At 37.5% G+C, this 17,851-nt stretch overlaps 1 protein-coding gene across 5 annotated transcripts in view; it reads right to left on the minus strand.

Annotated features, from left to right (window-relative positions):
* Nucleotides 1-17,851, minus strand: part of OPA1 (OPA1 mitochondrial dynamin like GTPase) — a 90,201-nt gene that overhangs the window by 39,440 nt on the left and 32,910 nt on the right. For all 5 annotated transcript variants that reach the window (XM_032337637.1, XM_032337665.1, XM_032337647.1 and 2 more), the window contains 11 exons: nt 16,409-16,489; nt 16,211-16,285; nt 15,831-15,902; nt 15,647-15,746; nt 15,183-15,313; nt 12,285-12,357; nt 12,124-12,196; nt 9,720-9,835; nt 8,829-8,893; nt 7,987-8,063; nt 1,226-1,391 (listed from right to left, as the gene is read on the minus strand). In XM_032337637.1, coding sequence (XP_032193528.1) covers nt 1,226-1,391; nt 7,987-8,063; nt 8,829-8,893; nt 9,720-9,835; nt 12,124-12,196; nt 12,285-12,357; nt 15,183-15,313; nt 15,647-15,746; nt 15,831-15,902; nt 16,211-16,285; nt 16,409-16,489 — 1,029 coding nt within the window. The remainder of the gene's footprint in view (nt 1-1,225; nt 1,392-7,986; nt 8,064-8,828; nt 8,894-9,719; nt 9,836-12,123; nt 12,197-12,284; nt 12,358-15,182; nt 15,314-15,646; nt 15,747-15,830; nt 15,903-16,210; nt 16,286-16,408; nt 16,490-17,851) is intronic.

Here is a 17,851-nt window from a genome sequence, read left to right on the forward strand (position 1 = left end):
TGTGAGAAGAGCTAGTGGAGTGGTGGCAGCAGCCCCCTCATTATTTGAAGTACATGTGTCGAGAACTGACAGGGGTCAGTTCTATGCAGCTTTGGAAAAACAGCTGTCAGTGCTTAGAAAGCTTAAAGAAGCTGAGAAAAGAGGTGAAGAAGCCAGGAGCAGAGCAGGACAGGAAAGGGGGGGAAACACACCCGAATAATTAAAAAGTTGACACTTTCTTTTTAAGAAAATGAAAAATAAAATTATCTTTAACACTGATTCTAATTTTGTGAGCAACCTCACACAGAAGAACAGGACACGCTGAGTCTTTGCTAGAATAATCATTCTTCAGAGTAACACGTATGGCAGATCAACTTAGATAACAGCAGCTGGCACTTACTGTGCAGTTACTGTGAGCCAGATATGTCTAAATATTTTATATGTTACATACATTTACATATCATTTACTTTTTTTTTTTTTAAGATTTTATTTATTTATTTGACAGGCAAAGATCACAAGTAGGCAGAGTGGCAGGCAGAGGGAGGGGGAGAAGCAGGCTCCCCGCTGAGCAGAGAGCCCAATGCGGGGCTCAATCCCAGGACTCTGGGATCATGACCTGAGCCGAAGGCGAAGGCTTAACCCACTGAGCCACCCAGGCGCCCCACATATCATTTAGCTCTTATAACAATCTGTGAGGTAGGCAACATTACCATCCCTAATGTACAGTCAAAAAAAAGCTTAAGCAACCAGTCCAAAGCTCACACAGTTACTAAGTGGGAGACCATGTGTAACACAAAAGCATTCTTCAAGGTACTTTCTTTTAATTCCTAGTCTAACCTTCTGGCAGGACCCAAACTAAGGAAATGATTAAGTACAACTGAGCTCTGCAGAAAATCAATAAATGAAATGCTTTATCCATTAAACATTTTCCTTATGAAATCCTTATCCAGAGAAAAAGCTAAAAACATTTCACATTTGAGCAAATTTTGCTGGTTTTGTTATATGCTATCTTTGGAATAGAACAAATACTCTCAGGCACCATACCAATTAGTAAATTTTTATAATGGTAGTCACCAGTAGTAGCATTAAGGTTAATCCCACCACAGAGAAGAGGAGTACAGAATAAATGGAGCATAATGACCCAAAGGAGAGACAATGGCTGTGATGGGAATAAAACCTAAAATTCACAGCTCCTACTCCCTTCAGATAATGCTTCTTACCCATTTAAATAAATTATATCCTAACCTCTACTGCTTTATTAGGAAGCTGTTTATCAGTCCACTGTTTAAGCTTGATATCCACTGTTGTATTAAAAGTCCCTGAATTCATGGTCTGTGCAGCTGGAAGATAGATGTTTTCAATCACATGAGTTGATACTCTTTCCCATAAAGACTGCTGAAGGATTTCTTCCCTGAAATTAAAAAAAAAAAGTTTCAAAAACACCAAAATTTAAACATAACCTTGCTTTCAAAAACAGCTTTATTGAAGTATCACTCACTTAAAATAGATTGCACATATTTAAAATGCTGACAATATGAACACACCTGTGTGAATCACCATAATCAACATAATGAACTTCTCCATCATCTCCAAAAGTTTTAGCCTCGGTATCTACTTTATTACTAGAGATTAGCTTGTATTTTCTAGAACTGTATACAAATGCAACCATACAGCATACTCCTATTTTGTTTGTCTTCTTTTACTCAGCATATTTTGAGATTCATCCATTGTTGTGTATATCAATGTTTCACTTCTTTTTACTGCTGAGTAGTATTCCACTATATGAATCGGTTTATCTATTTACCTGTTAATGGACATCTGGGTTGCTTTCCATTACTGGCTATTCCAAATAAAGCTGCTACAAGCATTCACTGTATGGGCACATACTGCTGGTCCTCTTGGGTAAAACATCTAGGATTGGAATAGCTGTATCATATGGTAATTATACAAATAACTTTTTATGGTACTGCCAAAACTGTTTTTCAAAATGGTTAAACTATTTTACATTCCCACCAGAGTATGAGAGTTCTAGATGCTCTACATGTTGCCAACATTTGATATGGTTAGTCATTCTGCCAGGTTTACAGTGGTATCTCACTGTGGTTTTGTTCTGCACTTCCCTAATGATTAATACTTCTGAGCATCTTTTCAAGGGCTTATGTGCCTAATATTAATAAATACTTTATATATATTGATGGTGAAGGGGAGACCAAGTCTGAGAACTTCTTGGCGTAATTTTAACAATTTATCAGACCACAGCACAAAGCACAGAGATGTTATCAGATACTGCTACGTCAAACTGTCCAACACATCATGATAAATAAAGGTAACAATGTAAAAGATGGATAATCAAGTTGAGAATCCTTCCTGCCTTAAAGACATCTTAGAAGAACAAAGATCTCTAAACAAAAAAAAAATTCAAGGAAAAAACCTGAACTCTTAAGAAAATATTTATTTGCCTTCTCCCAAACAAATTTCTACTATAAGATAATACTACAACATAAAAAACACTCTGCCTCCCCAAAGTGGTCAGTCTTAAGAGTAATCTCAACCCACTACTATGCAGCCACAAGGCTCAGGGTAGCAGAAACAGCTGACCAAAGGCCAAGTTGCAATTTTCTTGGTTGAGAAGTGTCAACACTCCCTTCTATCCAAACCCCTTCTATTCACTCAACATCTTGTGTAAAAACAAATTTACTAAGTCAATAAGCTTAGCTGCTGGTTTCCCCTTGCTAACTTTCAGGTCTGTTTTCAGTGACAACCAGAACACCAAAGAGTTAGTGTAAGGAGGTAAGGATATACCACAGGGGGCCAGAAGGACAAAGTTAATTTAGTAACAGTGTTAATGACAGAAAATGACAGGGAGATTTTTAGGAGCAAACTGGAAAAAAAAGCTTCTCAGGGTCTCCTATTCATTAATTTCAACTTAATTCATATTCATATAACTTTAAACACAAATTAAAGATTTCTCAAAGATGAACAAAAGGCCAGGATCCAGCCTCTGACCACCAAGCTTTTTGCTGCTCCTGTCTCAGAACAGACTTGGTCTGTCATCTCTTCCCTGGAGTCTGGGCCAAGAATTGACATCTCAGACACCCTTTCAAGGAGATAATAACAAAATTCCAGACCATCAAATCCTGACAAGTCTATGGTAACTTTCTTATAGGAGGCCTCTTTCCAACCCACCAGAGGTAGCTGCTGTCACCTATCCTCACCCCCCAGTCCTCACCTCCCCTTTCACCACCAAGCTGTTGTCCTCTGTCCACACTCCGCCTGCTCCCCTGCCTTCATCATAATCATGTTTACTGCGCCCCCTATACTCTGTTCCGTAACAAACAAACCACTTTACATTCTCACTCTTTGCCTGTTCCTTATATCCTCAAGCCTTTCCTGGCTCTCCCTTCCAGACTGTGGTTGTCCTTACATTCTGCTGACCGGAAGCTGCTCAGTTAGGAAGTGGAAGCCATGTTCTCTTCATCCCACAATCTTTCTTCTGGACCATTAGTCCTCAACTCTCACGCAAAAATCCCTGTGCTAAGGCCAGCTCATGTGCTTACACTGTCTGCCACCCTGACATGCATCCTTACTTACACTTCCTAACACGTTATGTGACTGTAGACTTCGCTATTCTACACTTTGCTATCATTTAGGTAAAATTCCACAAATACACAAAATATAACTTTAACATTATAGTTCTATGTATTCCCCTCATTATCTCCAGGAACTTTACCTCTGTTTTACTCCATTTTAATGAAAACACTTTTCAAAATGGAAATTTGTTTTAAAGCAGAGGTCTCATTCTATAATTTCAACTAATACAGAAAATGTAAAAAGTCCTCCATAATTCCTCTTTTAGTAGTATAATTCACAGCTTAATTTATCAATAAAAACATTTAATGCTTACATAAATATATGTGTGTTTACATAGGTAGATCATATTACACAGACTGATTTATAAACACTTTTTAAAAGTTAAAAGCATATTATACAGTTTTCCATGTCAACATCTTATATTTTTCTTTCTTCTTTTTTTTAAAGATTTTATTTATTTGACAGAGATCACAAGTAGGCAGAGAGACAGAACGAGAGAGAGGAGGAAGCAGGCTCCCCGCCAAGCAAAAAGCCTGACGCGGGGCTCGATTCCAAGACCCTGAGATCATGACCCAAGCCGAAGGCAGAGGCTTTAACCCACTGAGCCACCCAGGTGCCCCAACATCTTATATTTTTCAACAGCATCACAGTAATCTAGTCTATGAATAAATCAAATATGTTAATTCAAAGAGAAAACACAAGTTTTTAATTTTTTTACACTTATAAGTAAAACAACAGTGAAGATTCTTACGTGTTCATCTTTGTCAAATATATCTTTATTCCTACAAATTCACATTAATGTAATGACTAGATAAAAATGTACTCACTGTTTAGCTAATTTTTCCATTATCTATACATCCAATCACTAAATCCTATCAATTCTACCTTCTAGGTAACTTCTCAGATATTTCAAAACTGTCTCCTCTTCTCCATCTGCACAACCACTATTCATGTTCGAGCCACCATCACCTCTCATCTACATAATTTCAACAGCCAACTGTTTCTTTGCTCACTGCCCTCTTCTTCGTAACATTCCACTATCCCTAGTACAAAGATCTTTCTAAAACGCAAATCTGCCCTAAAGTTATTCAGCGGCCTTCAGTGCTCATAGGATAAATTCCAAGCTTCTAAACAAGGCTTATACGGCCCTTGATAATCTATATCTTATTTGTATCTACTGTTTTATCTCCTGCTATTCGCCTCCCCTATGCTAAAGCCTAGGTAACAGTCTTCAGCTACTTTTGTCATCTTGCTTGCTCTCACCTCCTGGGTTCTGCAATTTTCTGTCACTGCCTTTACCTAACACCTTTTACCCATTAAATCTAGAATTATGATATCAGAAATTTTTTAAAATTCCTCAACTCTGAGTTAGGGAACTCAGCTGTGCATTCCCATTTTCCTTTCACTCTTTTAACAAAATAAACTTTAACACTTTTAACCAAAAGTTATATGCATACCATCATTTTTTAAAAAGTGTATTTCTATCAATATAGCCAGCTACCCTCCTAAATGACTATGAAAAACATATAAAGCTATAATAATGGTCACATAATGTTAATGGTATACCAATATCTCCTGCTTAATGTTTGTAATCAATTCCTGATGAGGTATATTACATGAAATTGTTGGGAGCCTATTTCTGCCTATAATGCATCATATGTCAAATATAAACCCCTAACAAATTTTTTAAAAACACAGTTACAGTACAGTAGAATACCTATAAGTAAATTATAAACAATCACGTTTGGGATATAAAATACTTGTAATACCGCTTCCAGATTACAAAGTATACATCAAGTAGTCTTGGTAGTTAAATAATTAATATCTTAGTCCACCTTAAAATATCACATAAGGCATATGCAACAACAACAAATACTACTTAGGACAGTAACAACTATGTCGCAAAAATAAAATGCTCTGGGTAAAATGCAGTTGAATTCAGTGTGGTATGAACACTTCCAGTTAGGACCTGCTATTTTGATCTATGTTTGTGTTAAGCTACAGAGTCCAGGAAAAAAAAAACGCTGATGAAAAGATATAGAATCATCTGATCCAGCAGCTCACAGAATAAATGTCTAGCAGACATATGTCCTATTTCTTTCCCTTGCCTTATCAGTAGGCAGTCTGGAAATACAGGCTTCTCATCCCTTCAGAATTCCCCTCAGCCACCTGTGTGTTAAATAAATGACATCTATATCCATTGCTCTCTTTAATGCAGGCATAGAAAATCACCCATTTCATGATGATGACAGAAATTTACAGAGGCACCATATTTTTCTCCCATAAACAGCATTATTAGTTATAATAGTTTACAAATCACTTTTCATTACATTATCCTTATACAACCTAGTACGACAAGTGGTATTCATTCTTTGTGTACACATGTGTGCATGGTGTGAGTGTATACACACACACACACAGTATCTTACAATTTCAAAAGCTAATTAGCTTACAGAAAGCCATAGAACTGGCTTAAAATACAAATAATAACAAAGATAAGCTGGACTGTAAGATCAAGAATCCTTTTGGGGATATGGAGAAGAAACTGGAAACAGACCAACTTTGGCTCCTTGAAGAGGAAGAAAGGTCACTGATGTGGGGAAACTAACAATACTAAATAAACTAATAATACTGAATATTGAACTCAAATTTAAGGACTAGACACTACTCTCTAGGCTCAATTTGGATCTTCAGCTGAGCAAACCGAAGAACAGAAAACATTTAGTTCTAGTCCAAGAATGATAAATTCTTAAAAATGCTATAGACTTCATCATAAAGATAATTCATGCACAAGGAATTTGTTAATTAAAATATGATCACAAAAAAAACAATCAAGGCTATGTATACACACCTTGCCTGAGGTACACAGAACCTATTTCGGTTTCAGTGCCCTATATCCAACAAGTTTAAGAGTGCCAAAATTCACTTAAATATAAATAGAAGATGAAAATAAAAAAATAAATAAATAATGAGAAGGTGATAATTTGCCCCGAAAGAGATTTGCATGACTACTTTTCAAAATAATGCATTTACCTATTTTTTTAAATCTCCAATAAAATTCAACTTAAAATATGATTTGTACAAAACATGAGGCACGTATTACCAAAAGCACCAACTGTTCTTACTCAGAAATGAGAACATGAAAATACATATTCTTTTCCCTTTACAAATTAGTTTTCACTATAGTTTTGTTCTCTGTGATTAATCTAACAAGAGCAACAAGGTTTTTAAAATTTATTTTTTTATTTAAATTCAGTTAAATAACATATAATGTATTGAGTTTCAGAGACAGAAATCAGTGATCATTCTATCACCCTATGCTCATATCACGTGCCCTCCTTAATGTCCACCACCCATCTCTTCCCCCATCTCTCCACCCACTGCCCCTCCAGTTTGATTCCTATGATTACGAGTGTCTTATGGTTTGTCTCCTCTGATTTTGCCTTGTTTTATTTCTCCCTCCCTTCCCCTATAAGAACAACCAGTTTTGATAGACTAATCTTTTTTTTTTTTTTTAAAGATTTTACTTATTTGACAGAGAGAGATCACAAGTAGGCAGAGAGGCAAGCAGAGAGAAAGAGAGAGAGAGAGAGAGAGAGAGAAGGAAGCAGGCTCCCTGCCTAGCAGAGAGCCCGATGCGGGACTTGATCTCAGGACCCTGAGATCACGACCTGAGCCGAAGGCAGAGGCTTAACCCATCGAGCCACCCAGGCAGCCCTTGATAGACTAATCTTTATATAATACACAACTTGATGCAACTTTTGCCTAAAGGACTTGGACAGAAATCAAAATTTTTACATGGTTAAAAGAAGTCCAAGACAAATTAAGATTTAAAAGGACCATGCAGAAAGCAATTTTTCAGAATACCTTTTCTGAAAGATACTTAAAAAATATATAATTTATTATATTTAAGACTGACCACTTTCAGTAAGCAGAATGTTTTTTGTATGTTGTAGTATTATCTTACAGTAGAAATTAGTTTGGGAGAAGCCATATAAGTATTTTCCTGAGAGTTCAGTTGAAATAGCCTTTTTTTTTTTTTTAAAGATTTTATTTATTTGCCAGAGAGAGTACACACAAGCAGGCAGAGAGGCAGGCAGAGGCAGCAAGAGAAACAGGCGCCCTGCCGAGCAAGGAGCCCGATGCGGGACTCAGTCCCAGGACTCCAGGATCATGACCTGAGCCAAAGGCAGCGGCTTAACCAACTGAGCCACCCAGGTGTCCCAAAATAGCCTTTTTTAAAAAAAATTAGTTAGACAACCATAGTAGTTAGATTTTGCAAAAAGAAATACTTTTATGCTATTTACTGTTTGGGGGGATGAGCCAAGGCTACAATAAATCACTGATTTATCTAAATTTTAATATTTCATTATAATCCATGTAGTAAAATCTTTGAGAAAAGGTCAAATACTCACCAATGTTTTGGTGTAACCTGGCTCAGACTGATAACTTCATCGAGGATTTCATTTTTTGCTTTTTCAAATAGTTCATTCTAGATAATAAAGATACAAGTAAGTAAGATTTTCATAAGATTAATCTGCCCTGATGTGAATTTCAGAGATAACTAAAAAGAAGGCCTCTGACAGGCTAGTAGGGTTAGATTACGTCTGAAGCATGCATGACCAGCAAGTAATGTTCTTCTCTCCTACTCTTTTTTAGGAATACCAGTAGACAGATAAGAACAAAGACATGGATACAGATATCTATCTTACTCACTCAATTCTGAGTGTATTTTTTCATGTAACAAGTGTTACATGAAAATATCAATACATATTAATTTAGTCTATTAGCGTTAATAAACTGATGCAGTGTTTTACAACACATAACATTTTAAAATAAAAAAAAAAAAACAATATTTAAGTCCCACTAAATTAGAGTATATTTCTCCATGGTAAATACTGAAAAGGTAAAAAAGTTGATGTATAATTTTTAAAAGTTTACATTACACATATATATTCTCTAAAGACCTTTAAAGAAATGTTCCTCACTTTTTCAGTGTTTTTAAACACTTGCTTTAGCAACTTAGGATCTAAAATTATTTTTTAATATTATGTGCTAAATAATTCAAAATTATTATAGAAGAGAACTGCACTCTTGCATTTATACAGAGACTGTATTCTTGCAGCTCTAAATTAGTAATGCTATGGTCAAAACCAAAGCAGTGTGGCTTACCAGACTTTGCTCATCAACATAAATTCTGTTGGAGCACAATATTAAACAAGCCATATGCAAAATACATGAGGCACACAAACATTACCCGGTCAAGTTCTCGCAGGCGAGGATAGTTATTCTTCCACTCAGTTTCAAGGTTAAAACGTGTTGCTAAGGAAGAAGGAAAGACGTTCCAGTTTCAGGATTCTCTTTCTATCCAGCTGCAGTGGTTAAAGGTGACCTGACTTATCTCTGTACTAACTGAATTTCTGGTGTGTATCTACTGCTCCTGAGTATTCTGGCTCTCAACACCTCAGAATCTCACTATTGCAACAGTTTTCCAAACCAATCTTCTTGACTTGCTTCTCCATCTTCAATCCACACAGCATAGAGCTGAAAAAGCTTAGCACAGCTGCTAAGGCATGGACTCTGGAGTCACATCACAATGATTCAAATCTTGGGTCTATTATTTATTGTGTGTGATACTGAGTGCATCACCTAGGTAAGTTACTCTGGTGTCCCAGTTTCCTCTTCTGTAAAATGGGAACAATAACAATACTCATAGGGTTGCTGAGGGACTAAGCAGGTAGAATTCCCAAGTGGGAAAAGGGAAGGAAAGTACACTCCCGTCAAATGAAACTATGGAAACAAAGCCACAGAGCCGGAAAGTGTGGGCTTCAGGAACTAGGACAACAGAGCTGAAGCAGAGGCTGCTCTGCCTCCAACACCATTCCCCTCTTGAGTCCTCTCTAGTTTACTAAGCTTTCTCCCAAACACTACTGCAAACTTTTTACTCTGTTTAAACTCTGCAAAGTGTTCCTTGCGATGTTTCCTCTGAAGGAGAAAGTGTTCTTGAACAACTGAAAATTTCTATTCTTCCCATTTTCCACATGCTAGCTAATAAACAATGAGCTAAAAAGCAACTGTTTAGGGAATAAAGAATCTGCTGGATACTTAAGACTGCCAATTAAAGAAATGTCTAAAGTTGTTAACTTACCTTTGAAACTATCCGCCTGCTGCTCAACCGATTCTCGTACCATTTTCCAAAAGCAGTCTGAAACAGCTAGGCTTAAATTTCTTGTAGTCACTTGGTGTGCCTTCAGCATGCTTGTCCTATTAAAAAATAACAAGAGCTATGTACATAAAAATGGCAAAAAGGACAACACTCTCACCAGGTTTGAAAATGTGCTTGTTATAATATAATGAGAATAGTGACTCTCATATTTTATACTGGCGCTGTTCAATAAAACCTTCTATGATGCAGAAAATGTCCTCTGTCTGAGCTACCCACATGGGAGCTACTAAGTGCATGGGGAATGTATGGCTGGTGTGACTGAGAAACAGAAATCTAAAATTCCTTGAAGTTAACTAATTCAAATTTAAATAACCACGTGAGGCTAGTGACTATCATGTTGGACAGCTTAAAGTTCCATATACTTGTCAGCTCTAGTACCCACAGATAATACTCAAGACTACGTTTTCAAGAGCTATCTTGACTTACTACACTAATACAGACACAAATATACATTGCCATTTTTAGAGACTCTCTATATAATTTTTAATATAATTCAGTTGTCCCTGAACTCTTCCTTTTTGTTTCTCTGTCCGGATCTTACTTTCTGTTATTTTCTGTCAATATTTACTTAGGGCTATCCCTTTGACATCCTCATCCCCCACTCCAACTTTCCCCAATACTGAAAGAGAACCAAGTATGTGTACTCAAAATGTAATTGTTGAGCGCACTTGGATGGCTCAGCATGCAACTCTTTTTTTTTTAAAGATTTTATTTATTTAGGGATGCCTGGGTGGCTCAGTTGGTTAACTGTCTGACTCTTGGTTTCAGCTCAGGTCATGATCTTGGGGTCATTAGATTGAGCCTGATGTTGGGCTCTGTGCTCAGCACAAAGTCTGCTTGTCCCTTTCCCTCTGATCCTCCCCCTGCTTGCCCCACTCTCTCTCAAATAATACATAAAATCTTGAAACAATAAAACAACACTTTATTTATTTATTTATTGAGAGAGAGCGTGCGCATGGGCGCAAGCAAGGGGAGGGGCAGGGGGAAGGGCAGGGGGAAGACAGAGAGAATCTCAAGCAGACTCCCCACTAAGTGCAAAGCCCAACACAGGGGTCAATCCCACAACCCCAAGATCCTGACCTGAGACAAAATCAAGAGTCAGATGCTGAACCGACTGAATCCCCCAGGCACTCTGGTAGGCAGGCAAATCTTTTTTTTTTTTTTTTTTTAAGATTTATTTATTTATTTATTTGACAGAGAGAGAGAGAGAGAGAGAGATTGATTGATCACAAGTAGGCAGAGAGGCGAGAGGCAGGCAGAGAGAGAGAGACAGAGAGGAGGAAGCAGGCTCCCTAGCAAGCAGAGAGCCCAATGCAGGACCCTGGGATCATGATGTGAGCCCAAGGCAGAGGCTTTACCCCACTGAGCCACGCAGGTGCCCCAGGGCAGGCGAATCTTTTTTTTTTTTTTTTTTTTTAAAAGATTTTATTTATTTATTTGACAGGCAGAGATCACAAATAGGCAGAGAGGCAGGCAGAGAGAGAGGAGGAAGCAGGCTTCCTGCTGAGCAGAGAGCCCGATGTGGGGCTCGATCCCAGGACCCTGGGATCATGACCTGAGCCGAAGGCAGCGGCTTTAATCCACTGAGCCACCCAGGCGCCCCAAGGGCAGGGGAATCTTACTGTGAGTTTGATATCCACATCAGGGGCAGGGTACTTACTTATTTATGAGAGAAAAAAAAGAGAAGAGAAGAGAAAAGAAGAAAAAAGAGAGAGAGAAAGACAGAAGGAAAATAAATATAAAATACAAGATGTGTTTCTTTAAAAGATAAATAAAAATGTTAAGTATTGTTTTTAAATATCACTTCATAAATAAAACTAAAGAGGTGTCTGTGTTATCGTTCAGTGCCCACAATCCAAGGGGCAGTTTATCACACAAGCATGTGTTGTACCAGGTGATAAGCTGCTTCTCATTCTGAGTAGCTTGAGGACTTGCCTTTTATTTTTTTATTTTTTTTAAAGATTTTATTTATTTATTTGATAGAGAACACAAGTAGGCAGAGAGGCAGGCAGAGAGAGAGAGAAGCACAAGTAGGCAGAGAGGCAGGCAGAGAGAGAGAGAAGCAGGCTCTGCACTGAGCAGAGAGCCCGATGTGGGGCTCGATCCCAGGACCCTGGGATCATGACCTGGGCTGAAGGCAGAGGCTTTAACCCGCTGAGCCACCCAGGCGCCCCAAGGACTTGCCTTTTAGATAGAGATCGTTATTTGGGAAAAATTCTGGAAATTCAATGTTAAACTAACAGCTATAAAACAAATGTTTTAAGTGAAAACAGTTTAAGCTACTTCCTCAGTATAAAATTTTAAAATATTTAAACCATATACCTACTTTAAGAGTTTTGAATTTTGAAAAAATTCTTCTTCATATTCTCTTATAGCTTCAATGCTTTCAGAGCTGTTTCCTAGGGAAAGATGATGGAGGTCTAAGAAAATTAATTTTATTTGAAAACAAGAAAAACTTAAATTATATAATAATACCTCTTTGCATACCTTTTCCTGTTACAACAGCAAAATAACCCAGAGCTTTCATTGGGAAGAGTTTTCCTTCAATAATCTGCTGAATCTATTTTTAAACATGGGAAATAAATGTGAGATATATGTTTATGTAATTTTTTAAAGTACAACATACTATTCAAAAAGAAAATTTAATAATGCTGCATACATATATGTTCGGTGAAATATATAAATCTGTACAAAAGTGTTAAAATGGTTCTCAACTGCTATTTGAGGGAAAAAAATGAATGTATTTAATTTCATTACACTAAAAGATACATTATTAAGACCTAAGATGCATTAGTAAAACCTGGAATGATGTGCAGTGGAGTCAGGCCTTAGTTCAATTTCAATTCTACCACTTACTAGCTACAAGGCCTGAAGAAGCTACTTACTTTTTTTTTTTTTTAGATTTTATTTATTTGACAGACAGAGATCATAAGTAGGCAGAGAAGTAGGCAGAGAGAGAGAGAGGAGGAAGCAGGCTCCATGCTGAGCAGAGAGCCCAATATGGGGCTCGATCCCAGGACCCTGGGACCACGACCCAAGCCGAAGGCAGAGGCTTTAACCCACTGAGCCACCCAGGTGCCCCGCTTTTTTCAAAATGACTGTTGAGAAGATTCTCTGCAGCACTACGATACGTACCACAGTGCCAGGCATGCAGAGGCCCTCGATAAATGGCAGCTGTGATGATTATTTCCCTATACTTTCTTCAAATAGATAAATTCTAAACAAGGTGGGACAGTCTTATATTACTTTTAAAAATATTGGGATCCATTGGCTCTCATCTCTTTTAGGGTCAAAAACCCTTTTCTAAATGTAGTAAAAACTATAAACTCTGTCCCCAGAAAAATGCATATTTACATAGAGATCTATCATTCACACAACTGAAGGTTCTGCTCCCAGAAGCCCATTCACATTAACACTACAGGAAGAATCACTCCTTCAAGACAAGTTACACCCCTGAGCTAATGCTGCCTCTTTGGTATAAAAAAGGATTGATAGAAAACTTAACTGCACTTCAAAAGAAATACAAACTTACTATCCTAGGGAAGAGGGGAAAGGAATGAAAGAAATGAAGGGACATGGGAAGAAGGCACAGAATTTCCTTCCACTTTGTTTCTACTTGTCTTCATACCAGGACCAGCACCATCACAGCAGGCCCTGCCCCTCAAAACATGGCAATGCAAAGGTCATGGAGGCTGTGCAGAGAAGAGTTAACAGAGCAGGCATGAGACTGCGGTCCTTAGAAAGGCCTGTTCGTCCTTGGCCGGCATCCGAGGACCTCACTGGTAAACAATTCCCACATTGAAACAAAACTTTCCCTGCAAGAGTGGCTCATTGTGTGAGTAATGTGGTTTCTGCTGAACATCTGCTTTCCTTTGGGCGTCTGGAATTTTGGTACTTGAGGGGGCCTACATGAACAGCCCCCAGTAAAAACCTTAGGTGTTGAGTCTCTCAAGAGAAACTTGTTGCTGGAGGGATTAAGTGTTTCCTTCAGGACTCTCCCGGGAGAGGGCTCTTGGAAACCTGAACCTGGTTTCCTCCAGATACCATCTCTTGTACTTTTGCTTTTTGGGATTCTTCTTTGTATCTAATCACTGTTCACAGATGCTGGTGTAAGAATGACTATGTGCTGAGTCTTGTGAGTCCTTCTATGGAATTGGTAAACTCTGGGGTGGTCTATCTTGGGAACACAGCACAAGAGGCACACGCAGCAAGTTTCAGGTGGGAAGGAGAGAAATTCTAAGCAGTAGCACAAGGGATGGGTACTTATACCTTAAGTTGTTCTATGGGGGATCAAGATATAACAGATGACAGCCATCATGTATATAAGACAGTGCCAAGCACTATTTAACCACTTCACAACAAATATTTAACTCATTAAATCTTTGCAACTTATGAGATAGTACCATTAATATCTTCATTCCAACAGATGAGGAAGCCAAAAGCACTAAAAAGAGTTTAAAAATTTACCCAACATTATACAGCTAGCAAAGAGTAGAGCCAGCATTTGAAACCAAGCAATCTGGCTACAGACCCTATATTTTCAATCACTGACTTCTGCTTTTAGAACTAAGCAAAGAACTCGCTCTAAGTCATGACTTGCTCCCTAGTAAGAGTTACAATGTCATGTTGAAATAAAACTTTCTCATTGTTAGAGGAGAAAGAGGGACACTGAACCCCATGTATAAAGATGTATAAAGCTGCAGAATTTTAGAAATGAAAATGACCCTAGAGATCAGCTAGACTAATAGGATGGATTATGCACTAACTAGATGCAGAGAAGTAACAAGATTTGCCCAAGGACAACACAGCTTGGTGGTGGAGTATGGATAACAACTGTGAGGCCCGAGACCAACCCATTGCCTTCCGTATTATAAAAATCTGCTTCATAGTCTTTGATCAGTTAGGAAAGGTAATGTTTGTTTGCAAAAAAAAAAGAAAAAAAAAACCAACAAAAAAATGTATACATAATGTCCAGAAGGAATCTATAGTGTCACTAGGCCTACACTACTTTATAAACATTAACTTAAAAAAAATTTTTTTAGAAAAGAAACACCACAATCATTATTAATTTGTGGTTAATTAATAAGTGGTTAATGATCATCGGCATATAAGATTATTTAAATTAGAGTAAGCAGCATTAATAGTTTTCTAAGAATTTTTGAAACAAACAAACTGAAATTATGGAATTTTACTTAAACCTCAAAATTGCACTTAAGTAATTTACTTTAACTTTCTAATACTTTGTTTTTAATGAGAAGAAAAATCCCACTAAAGTATTCTACAAGTTTTTGTTTGCTGTATGTTTTTGCTTTTATCACCAGTCCCTATCATAGCTGAAGCTTATACAAAGAATCTGTTCTTTCACAATGAAGAACTTGCCCTCACCCTGCTTGGACTAGCCACGTTTTTTTCTGCCAGGTCTACTTTGGTCAAAACAAATATTGTCCTCCTTCCATGGGGATCCATTTGACTGACCAGGTCTGTCACAATGCTGCGTTCAGCATCCACAGATCCATCTGAAAAAAATTTGAAAAATGACACTATAACAACTGCAAAGTAGACTTTAAAATTTCTATATGCTACACCCTTGTATCTACATTACAGTAAGAAAACTTAATACATTTATTTTAGTTATGAAAAGAACTTCTAGCTAATAAAAATCTGCGATGCCTACAATAAAATTTATCAAAATATTGCCAATATCAATCCTATTTACTAATAAATGAATGATTTAGGGAGGGCAAGACATTTATCTTGTATGTTTATGTAATGTGCATATTTAGAGCAAAGCTTAGCCTGCTAAAGAGGGAAGCATATCAGTGCAATTAAAACCTTTTGATAAGATTTACCTTGAATACACAGTATGATGGCATTAGGATTCTGCATATAAGCTTTGCTGATACTGAAAATAGTTTCCTTTGTGTCAGGAGCCATGCCTGATGTCACAGTCTTGAAGAAAAAGGTTTTAAATATCGTTACACATATTTTCCACAATAGGAACAAGACAAAAATACATGTTCTATATATACTTACACTGATCACACCTGGTAAGTCAACAAGCACCATCCTCTGCAATCCCGGGCCTTTTACATTTAAAGATATGGTCTACTCAGGGAAAACAAAAGAAAACAAAATTCACCATGGGCGGCGATCTGTTAGTAATATATTCATGATATGTATGTTCTGAAAATTCTGTACCTCATCCATTCAGAAAGAAGTTATTCTTTTTCTGATCCTTTTATTTAATTATTCTAGAAAATTACTCACAAAATGATACATTATTTGGAATATTTTAAAAAATCTGTGTGTTTTAGAATAGCTGCAATCTAAACATGAATGCCAATCATGATTTATCTCAAATCATAAACTCTGAATTTCCACAGAACATTGTTAAAATGAACTACAACACTCACCTCAGGACTAACAGTACAGCCTTCTTTCACATTTTTCCTCATTCGGAGTTCTATTTCATGTCTTAATGCTGCGAGCTATTAATAGAAAACAACAAAATCCTATGAAAATCTTCAACTAACTAATATTCCAGTTTAGTTGTCTTTCTTAAGCTTATAGGAGTTAGAAGCTACCATGAACCTCATACAAATTCTACTTACATCCTCCTCTTTGGTAAGATCGAACTCCCGAGAACTATCTTTAAACAAGGCCACATGGTGAGGACCTTCACTCAGAGTAACCTGAAATTAATGGAAAATCAAGATGTAGTAATACATTTACAATTCATATTGATCCCATAGGACTTACAGGGTCTAGAGCAGCCCACCGCACTGCATAAATCCAGGCATCCCCTCACAGTACACATAAAGGAACATCCTTGGGGGCTGTCAACATGGCAGTGCAGAGACTACAGAATTTTTTATTTGTATTGTCCATATATCTGTTGCATGTGCTGTAATTTCCCAACAAGACTGCTGGCTACTCTTGATCTTTCATGACCTAAAACAAAATGCTGCTGCCCCGATCCTTTTCCAGTCAATGCTATAAGACTACTAAGAACAGAACCATCAAACTACAACTTGAAAAACAAAAAGAAATCTTGGATTTAACTTCAAAGGTTAACTTAGGTAAAGGACAATTCATTCATTCAACTTCTATCTATTGAGGACTAACTGTGTCAAGTGCTGCCGGAGGGTAAACAAAGAATCTACTGTCCCTCGTTTAGAGCTCACTACCTCCTGGGAGAAATAATACACAGAACTAAATGGCAGTGCAGCAAAACCTACGTGCACAGAAGACTGACCACAGGGGAGCTAATGTAGCTTCTACCCAAGGAGTGAGAGACATCTGCATAAAGAATTCCCTAACAGCTTATATATCAATAGTCAGGGCTTTCATGAGGACTTCTAAAGTTCACATTCCTTTGCTTTTCAACTGCAGCTTTTCAGGCTTCTTTATAATGATCCAATTTTACTTTTAAAATACAATTCCTTCTACTGAGACTTGCTAAGAAAACCAACGAAACTTAGCTGTTTGAAAGCATCAGAGAGCAGCCATGGCATCCTGGACTGGGCCCAAGACCCCAGAGGATTTTAGGGGCATATTCCTATGGCTGTTTTCCTTTGGGGTGCTTGTAGATTTGTGGCACAGGGTCACGTAAGAGAAAAGGTTAAAACTTGAAGCAGTCTTACTGGGTTGAGGAGACAAGATCAGAGATCAGAGGGTATCAAGCAGCCCTGGCTTAAGGTGCTAAAGCTCCAGAAAAAAACTGACAGCAGAAATCAATCTCCAAAAACCAAGCCCTACCTTTTGTCCACAATTTCCCCGTAACGTGTTTGCACATGAGTTAGCAAAACAGAAAGAATCTGCTAAAGAGGCTAAATCAAGATTCTGGCAATCTATCTAGGGGAGACAAAAACACAGAGTTCAGAGTCTATCAAAGAGAAGAAGTCCTGGTAAATTCTAGAGAAGTAATGGTGAACCGGAAAGAAACGAGCCTTGTCTGTTTCAAGGAAATCTGTTCATGATTTACTCACCTGCCAGAAGAAAATGAATTCCTTCCTAAAATATAATATCATTCATAATGCTATTCATATAACAGC

The sequence above is a fragment of the Mustela erminea genome, chromosome 1 (genome assembly GCF_009829155.1).
Source record: "Mustela erminea isolate mMusErm1 chromosome 1, mMusErm1.Pri, whole genome shotgun sequence".
Classification (NCBI taxonomy): domain Eukaryota; kingdom Metazoa; phylum Chordata; class Mammalia; order Carnivora; family Mustelidae; genus Mustela; species Mustela erminea.